The sequence below is a fragment of the Haliotis cracherodii genome, unplaced genomic scaffold (genome assembly GCF_022045235.1).
Source record: "Haliotis cracherodii isolate W230 unplaced genomic scaffold, xgHalCrac1.p SCAF_12, whole genome shotgun sequence".
Classification (NCBI taxonomy): domain Eukaryota; kingdom Metazoa; phylum Mollusca; class Gastropoda; order Lepetellida; family Haliotidae; genus Haliotis; species Haliotis cracherodii.
The window spans coordinates 33,704,247-33,716,311 of NW_027266267.1; the positions used below are offsets into that span (position 1 = coordinate 33,704,247).

The window sequence follows — 12,065 nt, forward strand, 5'->3', positions numbered from 1 at the left end:
TAACTTATGTATCAAATATTTTAGGAACCACCACTTGTTGTTTTATAACTTTGCCCTTCGCTATTATATAAAATATTCCCTTCGAGCTGACGCGGTTTCTTTGATACTAATGGTGAAATAATTCGAGTGTTTCCAAAATTCATGGAGAAAATGTCTGAGGCATGTCCTATTAAAACTACTTACAATATACTCATGTGTATCGTATACGTAGAATATATTAAAAACCATCAAGCATGAACTCACCCCCTGCATAAGTAGTGAACCCACAGACCAACAACACAACTGTACGCCAAACATCCATTTCAGCGAACACAGGCAGGAGTTACGGGCTACTTTACTTAGTTTTCCCTCCTCAATGCTGTTGATACCTCCTCAAATGACGAAACTCTTCATTAATATTGAAAACGATGTACAACTAATGCATCTACCCAGGCACAGGTTCCACAGGACGCTCTGGTCCGTGTAGGTTGTGTTCACCACTGACTCCTGCATGTGTCGTAATTATGATGTAACACTGGGCACTGTTAGGCTTCAGCGAGGTCCCAATACATGACTCTTACAAACTCACACACAAGTCCGTGTCGACAATGTAGCTACACTTGAAATGCGAACCTGTGTTTGTGAGACCAGGAAGTAGTATCGCAGTCAACCGTATCTGCGACAAGGAATCTAAAGATAGTCTCTGCTTTCATACCCACGTCACCTGAACATTACAAGCACTTGTTGGGTGGGTGAATATTACCACAACATCATATGACGTCCTGTAGATAGTCATGGGAATTGATATATTACATGTATTACGTGCTCATGATTGCCAGGCGTACACTGCATATTGACCGACAACACCTAATATCTAGCAAGTGAGGATTTGATCGAGTTCAAGGAACAAATCACGTCACAGCATAGAAACAGTGCAATGTGACGCTTTCCAACGGCGAGGGTCATTATCTACAATCGTACAAAATATAGGCTTTTTGTTAAGAGTAACGTTTTAATTTATGAACACACGTATTACAGTATTTAGGCACCACTGACTCCTGCATTTGTCGAAATTATGATGTAACACAGGGCACTGTTAAGCTTCAGCAAGGTCTCAATACATGACTCTTACCAACTCACACAAACGGCCGTGTCGACAATGCAGCCACACCTGAAATACGAACCTGTGTTTGTAAGACCAGGAAGTAGTATCGCAGTCAACCGCATCTTCGATAAACGATCTAAATATAGTCTCCAGCAGAACTTGATATATATTACATACATTATGATTGCTACTTTACCCATGGGTGGTTCAAGTTACAGTGTCTATACAGTCCTGTATGCATAATCCCAGACAAGCGTATGTGTTTCATAGTTGGATATCTCTTCAATACAAAACTACTTCCTTGTCTGGCAAAGGACCGAGTGAACAGTGTGTGACCTTAATGTGTACATGATGTTTCATATTTTCTGAAACATAAAGGTCAACCATCACCCAGTGTACACTGTATCGACTGACTGGGATAAACAGGGAATTGTTCACCAAGTATTATGGATTAAGAAAAAGCTGCAATGGCAAAACATGTTTAAGGAGTATGCCATTCTTCCCTACTACCCAACAATCTAGGATTATTATTATAACCTAGATATTATTGAAATCAGTTGGTGTTGAAATTTCGTTGGCGGCGAGTCAATGGGTTCTCAGCTACTCCCTGCCTTGTTTTTGGTGTGTGTTATAACAGGACAAACCAGAGGTGAGTAGATCGGAAACAGTTTGAACTAATGGTGAGTGCATGAGCAGGGTGATCATGTAACTAAGGGAGGCAACTGCTTGAGCTCTTGGCCACAAACACGCCACTCAAATCACACTTAACATGTTAAATAGGTTGATACAAATACTATGTTCCAAAACCTTATATCATCCCTGTGTTATACAAGAAACATGTAGAAACGCACAAGCAGTTCTAGTCTTATACAAATGTCTAGTTTTTTTAAAAAACTAATGTTTGTCATAATACAACATTCACTCGTAATTATCTTATTTAATCGACTGTTGTCAGGTGCTGACACATGAAACAACAATATAGAACCCATAATTCAAGGGAGGTAAATTCACTACCTCTAATGCTAGCTCATGTTTATTTTTGATAAGAATCGACCTCATTTCATACACTTTTAGTTTTACCATGGGGTCGGCCTCGGAATAGGTAAATGGGTATCATCTCATTAACCGGCTCCAAAAGGTTGTCTACAACTTACCACATGTCCTCCATTATCTTCTTGTAACAGAGTAAATGGTTTTCCGTGAGTCGATCGGTAACGTTCCCAGTAAAATTGACTATCCAGTATGTGCAAAACGGATACATAGTAGTGAGTGAGTGAGTATGGTTTTACGCCGCTTTTAGCAATATTCCAGCAATATCACGGCGGGGGACACCAGAAATGGGCTTCACACATTGTACCCATGTCGGGAATCGAACCCGGGTCTTCGGCGTGACGAGCGAACGCTTTAACCACTAGGCTACCCGACCGCCCTGGATACATAGTAATAATCATATAATAATATGTACATATATTACATTCAGGTGTTCCCGACAGTAATCATGATCATCAGGAAGGCGTGGTTTCCATATTGACGGGGCTATATTGTATTTGTAAACACACAACTGATTTCCCTTAACAGGTTCTCTACGCCTGACTACGTTTCCTACCAGGATAACGGAAGGGAACACCTACAACCTGATGTGTAGCAGCAGCGCAGGTAGTCGGGACATACAGTGGTCGAGGAACAGTGATCTCATCGTACGTACACGCTATGTGTCTGCTACTCAGTGTGCAGAAGATGTGGTCAACCCCAACGCTTTCAACACGTTCCTGTCAGGACGTATCAATACCAGTTGCGGATTTAACCAACACAATGTAACACTCAGGATTAGCGCTCAAAAAGACAATGGCTCTGTGTGGTGGTGTGTGGATCTTGAGAAGAGCGACAGGAGCAACAACCTAACTATAGGTGAGTAGGAGACAAATGTTAAATCCGTTGAAGTGAAACGCGGTGAATCAACAGATTCCATGTGTGTAATTATACTGCATGTGATTCGGAGGTCAAACGGAGGTTGTAACTTGGGACCGGGAAACATACAGGTCGGACAAGAAATTTTAGCAACAAATCATTACGTTTCATTGTTTAAATCCAAAAATGTTTTCACGGAAGGTCCATTTCAGTTCATCTGTACCTTGTTATTTGTACATTATCACAAAGTGAGTGAGTGTGTATGTATGGTATCCCCTTTTAGCAATATTCACGCAAAATCACGGCGGGGACACCAGAAATGGACTTCACACGTTGTATGTATGTGCACGTGGAAAATCGAATCCGTGTCTTCGGCGTGACGAGCGACCTCTTGAACCACTCGACTACCCCATCGCCTACTCTCACAAAGACACGCACATGCTTATTACATACAATAAACAAATTTATAATTAATTTTCCAATTTGAGTGTGGAACAGCTATTTACCATGGTTGGTTAGGCAGGAGTGAATATTTGCAAGAAGTGGTTAATATCTCATTTACAGTAGCCCGGTTAAAGTACATGATTGATGTCATAATTATATTTTGTAATTTTCAGATACCATTAGGTGTTGGTTTGACAAATGCAACGATAGTATCAAACGAAAATCAATATTATCAGTTCAATGAACAAGGCGCGGTCTTAGCTGTTCGTCATATATTATAATGTAACTGTATCTCTCTCTCTCTCTCTCTCTCTCTCTCTCTCTCTCTCTCTCTGTGACCGTATTGTAGCGTTCCCTGCCGGTTGTACAGACTAAAATGTCGCGGTCCCAAGTTCATCGCACGCACGCGTCGCAGCTTCAACACATTCGTGTCACAACGTACCAATAACAATTTGATCAACCCATATGAATCTTCGGATCATCATGACATGTATAATATATTGGTGTTATATATGGAAGGTGGTGTTTCTAGATTGTCAGTCATCATCTGGCGTTTTGGAGGTGTTTCATTGTGTTTGTTATTGAATAACGGATATAATCTTCCATTTCTCACAAACTTGGAACGTTCGACGAAACAACGATTCCATCATAAAATAATTTTGATCCTTCTATTACAATTTGTTAAAGAAAGATCTTTTAGGGTATTGCCTATTTATATTTCCTATTTCATAGGTTTTATATTGTGTGGGTGTGTTCTTGTGTATTCACGTTTTACTTGCCAGATGTAGTAAATGCAGAAGAAAGCACTGCAGCGTCGCCCGTCACATTAAGGACATCTTCGACAGCGTCAAGTGAAAGTAGAACTTCTGTCAGCGAAGGTAAAGTTGTTTTAAAAAACATGTCTATTGAAAGCTTCTTCTTATTTACTTGAAAATTCAACATGGCTCTATAATATAATGACGTACTGGCAGTATCAAATATTAATGTAAGTCAGCTTTCTCATATTTCACTAATGACCTTCACTGCTGCACGCTTGTTTTGTTTCTCACTAACTGTAATGTAACTGTGCACATCTGTCGCATCTGTGCAGTTTGGTCTGTTTAAGGAAATGCTTACAAATTGTGGTAGGATATACACTACAGCCCGAAAGTATGTTGTTTCATTTAGCAACAACCTAAAGGTGAGCAGATAAGAGTGAAACAGAACGGATCATTATTTACACACTGGCTGTGAGACATCGCTTTCGGGGGTTACAATATATATAAGTAATGTGAATATATACAAGATTGTCAATAGACATTATGTATAATAGTTACAGAACGACAGTGAACGCATCCAGATGACTTACATTATTTAAAAATTATATTCCAAAATTAACGAATATCTTTAAGAATATTAACCGTTTGGCTTATTTATTGTCTTTAGGAGCTTGTTGTTTCACGCCGCACTCAGCAATATTCCAGCTATATGGCGGCGGTCCGTAAATGATTGAGTATGGACAGACAATGCAGTGATTAACATTATGAGCATCGATCCAAGCAATTGTGATACGATGACATGCATCAGTCAAGTTTATTTGGATGATGCGTGAAGTATGGTGGCAGATATCGAATGCGTTCGTAACTGAAAAAAAGTACAGTTAAAAATATAGACGAATTCATCTCATTTATTTCATACAATGGTACTCTTCTCCATCTGCCAGTTTCTCCTGGAAGCCGATAATTGGATAATCTAGACATTTAACCTCCGCCAGCGGACGTGTGAGTAGGTGCTTGTTCACTGATGGATAGACATGAAGACAAATTACTTCATAAAGTTGATCATTTAAGTAAAGAATCTCGTAGAAACTCACAGGTAGCATGTAGTTTATTGTACCTGACTACACAACAAATCCGGTTTATAAAGTGGATATATGTTATTGGAAAATGTTGGTGGCCTGATGCGTCAAAACGCAGCCATTTTTTGTCGATTTGCAATGTTTTAAACGGCATTGTTTTTCACACTTGTTAAAACATGTCATGGAGGAAAACAGTAAAGCAAAATGCATGTGCAAGTTATGACATTCATAAGTCGTCGCAGTCGCTACAAATAGGCAAGCATAAGCCACTAAATTGTCAACATCTTTTCGAGTTCGAAAATGCCGAGACTCAGCGCTGCCGATCGGAACATCGCCATAGGACGTATCCAAAAGCGGGGAATCACAGTCTTCTGTTGCACGCCAATTCAACGCCCACCACAGCACCATTTGCCGCCTTTGTGACCGATACACACAGTTCCTTTCCACTGCAGACCGTCCGAGAACAGGCCGACCAAGAGTTACCTCCCCTGCACAGGATCGCTACATTCGACTGTTCTACCTACGTCATCGCAATGCCACAGATACGGAGACTGCAGGACACATCCCTGGTTTGAGGAGAATATCGGACCAGACTGTCAGGAACCATCTTCACGAGGCTCGAATCCGACCCAGAAGACAGTTATCGTTCCTGTTTTGCAACAGATCCATCGACAGCGACGCTTGCGTTGGTGCCATACCTTACAGCCTAGAAAAATTGAGAAACTGGAGGCGAGTGTGGTTTAGCTATGAATCGCGATTTCTTTTTCATCGGCGAGAAGGAAGACAACGTGTTTATCGTCGTCGAAATGAGCGTTTTGCCCAACATTGTGTACGTGAATTCGACAAATTCAGAGGGGGCTGTGTCATTGTGTGGGGAGCCATATCCTATATCACAAGATCGGACCTGGTTGTGGTTCAGGGAAATGTGACAGCAAATCGCTACATGAATCAAATTCTTCAACCTCACCATCTTCTAATAATTGACCGCCAGAGGGAGCTGTTTCAACAGGACAACGCTCCACCGCACACAGCTCGTATCACGGTAGACTACCTCCTTAATGCCAACATCAACGGCTTGCCCTGACCGTCGAGATCTCCATATCTCAACCCAATCGAAAAACCTCTGGGATGAACTTGATCGACGTGTACGTCTACGTCAGAACACGCTGCAGACACTCCAACAACTGGCCAACGCGTTACAAGCAGAATATCGACTTTATTTGGTACAATAAATCTCCTAAAAATCTACCTGTGCGTTACTTTTTTTTTGCAGAGTGTATATGTTGAATCGGGTAGGACAAACAAAGCTTTTATCAATCTCCGGGCAAAGCTTTTATCAATCTCCGGCGAAATGCTGACAATCCCTCTATTATATTACCTGTTAAATATTATAAGCATTCTATTCATTCCCATTATTAATTAGGTAGCAGATTTGCTCTTTTGTTGTTTGACGCCACACTAAACCTTAATCCCGGTATATGATGGCAGTCTGTAAGTAATCGAGTCTTGACCAGACATACAGTGATTGATATTATGAACTACGATCCATGCCGTGGAGATACGTTGACAAAGTCTCCTTGCCTGACCACCAAATCCATTAAGTAGCCTCTTACAACCTGCATATGGTGATAGGAATCTGTTCTTATTAAGCATAAATTTACATAAACTATATACTGAAAACTGATCAAAATTCAACTTTTTTTCGCAGCCAAATGTGACGCTCTGAAACAGAACTGTTTACGAATGCTTTTAACTTCAAACTGTTCAAATGTCTGCTGAGAGGGTATTAGTATGGATATAAACATGTAAACGGATATAATGCATGCAATGTTTCAAACGTTTTGGATATATCGTTTTATTCCATACGTCATCTGGGTGTTGTAATGTCTGATGCTAATTTGTCAGAGGTGATGACTGTACCAACAACTTCTTCGCCAACTTCCGTCACTTCACTCATAGAACGAACCACCACAAACACAGGTACGATGCTTCCAAAAGCGCCACGGTGAATGTATGTCTGTGGGTGTTTAAGACTCTGGATAACAGTTTGTCTATTAACCTGTTGTATGACTAAAATATCAATCAACATGTCAACACCAATTCAGGATGGTGAACTCCAGATAGATGTTTACACCACACACCTTATATTATTCAATGTAAGGTGTTCATGATATCTACACGGAGTCACAATGTTCCAGGGTGGTCGGGCAGCCTAGTGGTTAAAGCGTTCGCTCGTCACGCAGAAGACCCGGGTTCAATTCCCGACATGGGTTCAATGTGTGAAGCTCATTTTTTCTGGTGTCCCCCGCCGTGATATTGCTGGAATATTGCTAAAAGCGGCGTAAAACCATACTCACTCACTCACAATGTTCCAGTACCTCAATACCGCAACCTAATAACATGAAAGTTACTCTAGTTAGCAATTTAAAATATGTATTAGATGAACATTATATTTTTCATTATATTTTTCATTTCAGACATTTTATGTTTATATTTCCATTTTTAGAAGAGACACCGAATGTCGTCTTCATAGTCATCGGAGTTATAGGTGGAGCTGTAGTAGGCTGCGTCATCACCGCCGCAGTCGTCATCGCGTGGATGAAGAAGAGAAACATAAGAAGAGGTAATATAAACAAAGCATAAATAATCAATCAACTTATTGCTAATATCAGGGAAATGTGGTCCTGGACATGGTTCCCTTCTGTAGACACCTACAAGAAATGGCTGATGGCAGTTACGAGATAGAAATGGCTATTGCCAATTGGTAGATTGGTCCCTGCCAAAGAACGTGGTCTCTATATAATGAGAGAATGTAATAAATGCATGCAACTAAACATATACTGGGAATCGAATGTTAAGTGTGCTGGGTATATATTAATTTTCATTGATGGGTAAAGGAGAGATTTAATATCCCATTCATATGCGCACATTTACACGCAGATGTGTTTTTTGCATATACGTAATACTATGTAAACTTACACACGTATGTAAAGGGCATGTGAACGCAATTGCAAACATGTATAAGTTTTCCAGATGTCTAAATTAACACATATTCAAGAGGTAGAGTAAACCTATACTTCTTTCAACGAACGGCTCATCGTATTGTCATTTTTGTGATCGTATACAGACAAATGTGATTGTTATATGTCGGTTCACGTGAAAGCATTATACATGTCGTATGAGTGCATAAATAGTTATTATTGAGCATATGAGTGGGTTTATAAACAGTTACGGAATTTCAGTTACAACACAACGTACCTTTGGTAAAACCTACCGGCATGGGTGTATTACATGACAGACCAAAGGTCATACTGAGGGCGAACCTGGATTTTATTCCCACACACATCGGACCTTTGCACAGCTAAGGGACGTAACGCTGCTCATTGAATTGCGACACCTCAGAACACTTAGCCCACTACCCTAATCCCCGTAAAAAACATAGAATTGAATGATCATGTCATTCGGTTTATTAAATACAAAAAGTGTCGGTGTCTCGTAACAAATCGACTTCTATGTAGACGACATAGTGTTGAACGACAACATGTCGGTGATTGCGAACATGTTTGATGACTGACACGGTGAAAACACAAACAGACGTGTTCAAGATTAAGCTATCTTGGGGGTCAACAACACCGACACTGTCTCTCCAGGCAATTCAAAGGGGATGTGGAAGTAGTCCAGCATTTTCTCGAGTTTTCATCTTTTCTAGAATTCAGTGAAGCACTTTGCGTTTCAAAACGTGTCGTTCCCTTAAATAGGAACATCAGCTCTAAGGTCATGTGTCTGGCTTTTCGTCCAGTTGAGTGGACAGGGTTCCTTCAACAGGTCCACAGTTCCCCTCTAACACGTGCACTGATATTGTTACACGTACATTCTGCTGACCCGTCAAGACAATTTAGTACACTTTCACATTTTCAGAAGACAACATTAACACACCAAACATCTACGATTCTGCCTCCGGCTATGAAGACATGGATCACCAGTACGGTATCGTAGAGAGGCAGTACGTCAACACTGTGGAGGGTACAGCGACTGATACTCCAGATTATGTAAACACAGATGAAGACAAGCGGGACACAGACTACTACAACATAGGACATGATACACACCTGCCTTGAAGGTCCCACAAATACAGCAGACACCCCTCACCATTGCACTTGATAGAATTGTGCGATGTGGAAGATCTACGCAATGGTTAAAATGAAATGTTCTTGAATATTCAATATTTACAAGCCAAATACTGCTAACTCTCTACATGATACATGTACATAATACATCATTGTTGACGCAATGGAGGCACCAAAGTCCTGACGTCAAATAGCTACCATTGTTGATGTTATACTGACACCATTGTTGATGTACTGGAGGCACCATTGTTGACTTAATTTAGACACTATTGTTGTTGTAATGTAGACACCATTACTGTTGTTATGTAGACACCATTCATGTTGTAATTTAGACGACATTGTGGTTGTAATACAGACACCATTGTTGTTGTAATACAGACACCATTGTTGACGTAATGCAGACACAAGTGTTGACAATAATGCAGACACCATTGCTGACATACTATGGACGCCATATCTTTGACTTGATGCCGATACAATTTGTGACGTCATGAAGATGCCACTGTTGACATATTCAGGCACCATAGTTGACGTTATGAAGATGTTAATGTTGACATAATGCAGGCAACATTGTTGACATAATGCAGGCACCGTGGTTGACGTAATGAAGACACCATTCCTCATGTAATGTTTGAGCGCCTGGATGCCAGTTGAATGTCCTGGCGAAGATTATCTATTACTTCTGAAACATGCACTAAGTGTGGTAACTGTGGTCGCAGGGAAATGGATTCACCTTTGACTATGCAGTTTTGCAGAGATATAGAATATTACGTTCCCTATCTCATGGTTTTAATATTAATTGCAAATATCAGACTGGTTTGAAAATCATATCAAGACAGTACCAAATTTCGTCAGATATTATATTTTGAGTATAAATCAAGGGAATGTTTAATTGTACATTGCACAGCATTAACTGTATTGTGCGACTAAACGTTTATTTACTTGATGTGCGTAAATAAGCCTTTTTTCACATCTTAATGACATACTGACATATCAAAGGAATATGTACAGTTGTGTTTGTTTTACTTTTTGCATTCGATAAACGAAAATATGTATTGTTTGACAAATATTACGAAATAAATCAATTCATTATGAATCAAGTGCTTAAACATCAGCCATTTCCAACAAACACGTTACATTCTTAAGATCGGACATACATGGTATTCATCAGCTAGTTGTTGGTTCTCTTCAGTACTCAACTGGTAATCAGTATTCCACATATAGTTTCACATTTTGGTTTTTCACCTACGAGTATCTTTTGAAATCCTGAACCATATGCAACCCATTTGCTATGCTATTCTAAATTTCTAAAAACAACAACAACAAAAACAACAACAACAGATTTATATGTTAAAATGTAAAGTTTTATAATCCTAGATTACTCCTTGAGCACGCAGCTTTTTCTCAATCTAGATATTTTTGCTGAAGAATTCACTGTTAATGCCGTTCATGCAATGTACGGTGTGTGATTGTCAACCTTCATGTTTCAGAAAATATTACACTGCTGTTCCATCAGGTACACATATAGGTCACGCACATACATTATTCACTCTTCGCTTTAACAGATAAGGAAGTAGTTTTGTATTATATCATTATCTGACTGCATGAAATGTTCGCCTAGCATTCAAGTATAGCATAGTACAGCTGAGAGGGATACAATATGCATTACAAGGTTACTAGCAACTCACATTTAAATATAAGAAATAAAGCTTAACTCGGATCAATTTTGTTAACACTTTTTCATTGAAATTATCATTTTTATTGTGAGTTGTTTAGCAATATTAGAAAAATATCACGGCTGATGACACCAGAACTTGGCTTCCTATTTTTATCGTGATGCTATCTGTTGTTATTGTGTATCCATCTTAGCATATGAGAGTATGGCTTGAAAGATCAATGAGGCATTATTATGAGTTTCCTACTGTATTTTGTATGCAATGAAACAATATATTTTGTCATGAATAGGGCCGCGGGTTAATGCGATTGGGCTGAAGCGACACCGCCCCTCCATCCGGCCCCTAAAGGTAACAGAAAAATAACGGCACGCTCATAATCTCAGGGCCTGTATAATGTTCCGGGTTAATATTCATGGTTCGATCAGAAAAACTAGTGGTTAATATTATGAGCAGCGCTAATGACAGTCGCGGTAAGGTGACACGCAATCAACTAAGTCGCCGATCGATTTTTCGACCTCTGGCGACAAGGATAGGATTCATTACTTGGACCAATCACTAAACCGGGATAGGTTCCTTATTATAATAGCTTAGATATTCATAATCACTCTGTTTGTATTAACATACATAATTATTCCTGACCTTACTTTATGTGGTATATGTTTGTGTGTTATTCGGATTAGAGTTTAAAAACTTGAAACATCATGAACTGTTACAAAATGTCACTCACCATTCATTGATTTATGTGCAGTATCATGTTTGAATAGTTTTGTAAGATTGTATTACAAAGCTATGAAACATGACACAATCACTTGTCAGGTAGTATGCATAAAGCACTCAGGACAAACAGACTGAACATATACAAACATTGATATCGTTGTACGTCATTACTAACCGACTCCAGATGGAGTTGTAATGAACCGCCTGTCACTGGCCCCTTTTTATACTGAAACTTGTTTGGAAGGATGGATGGCAGATCCACCCACCCCACC

The 12,065-nt window shown here is 39.7% G+C and overlaps 1 protein-coding gene across 1 annotated transcript; it reads left to right on the forward strand.

Annotated features, from left to right (window-relative positions):
• The first annotated feature begins 2,273 nt into the window (after positions 1 to 2,273).
• LOC139457312 (uncharacterized) lies at positions 2,274 to 9,498 on the forward strand. Its single transcript, XM_071238720.1, has 5 exons — positions 2,274 to 2,283; positions 2,663 to 2,992; positions 7,179 to 7,253; positions 7,780 to 7,896; positions 9,192 to 9,498. The coding sequence occupies exons 1-5, from the start codon at positions 2,274 to 2,276 to the stop codon at positions 9,389 to 9,391; spliced, it is 732 nt and encodes a 243-aa protein (XP_071094821.1). The 3' UTR covers positions 9,392 to 9,498.
• Positions 9,499 to 12,065: the final 2,567 nt, after the last annotated feature.

Coding starts and splice junctions, on each gene's coding strand:
- LOC139457312 (XM_071238720.1), top strand. Junction 2,993..7,178: donor GAGCAACAACCTAACTATAG/GTGAGTAGGAGA, acceptor CTAATTTGTCAG/AGGTGATGACTGTACCAACA. Junction 7,254..7,779: donor ACGAACCACCACAAACACAG/GTACGATGCTTC, acceptor TTCCATTTTTAG/AAGAGACACCGAATGTCGTC.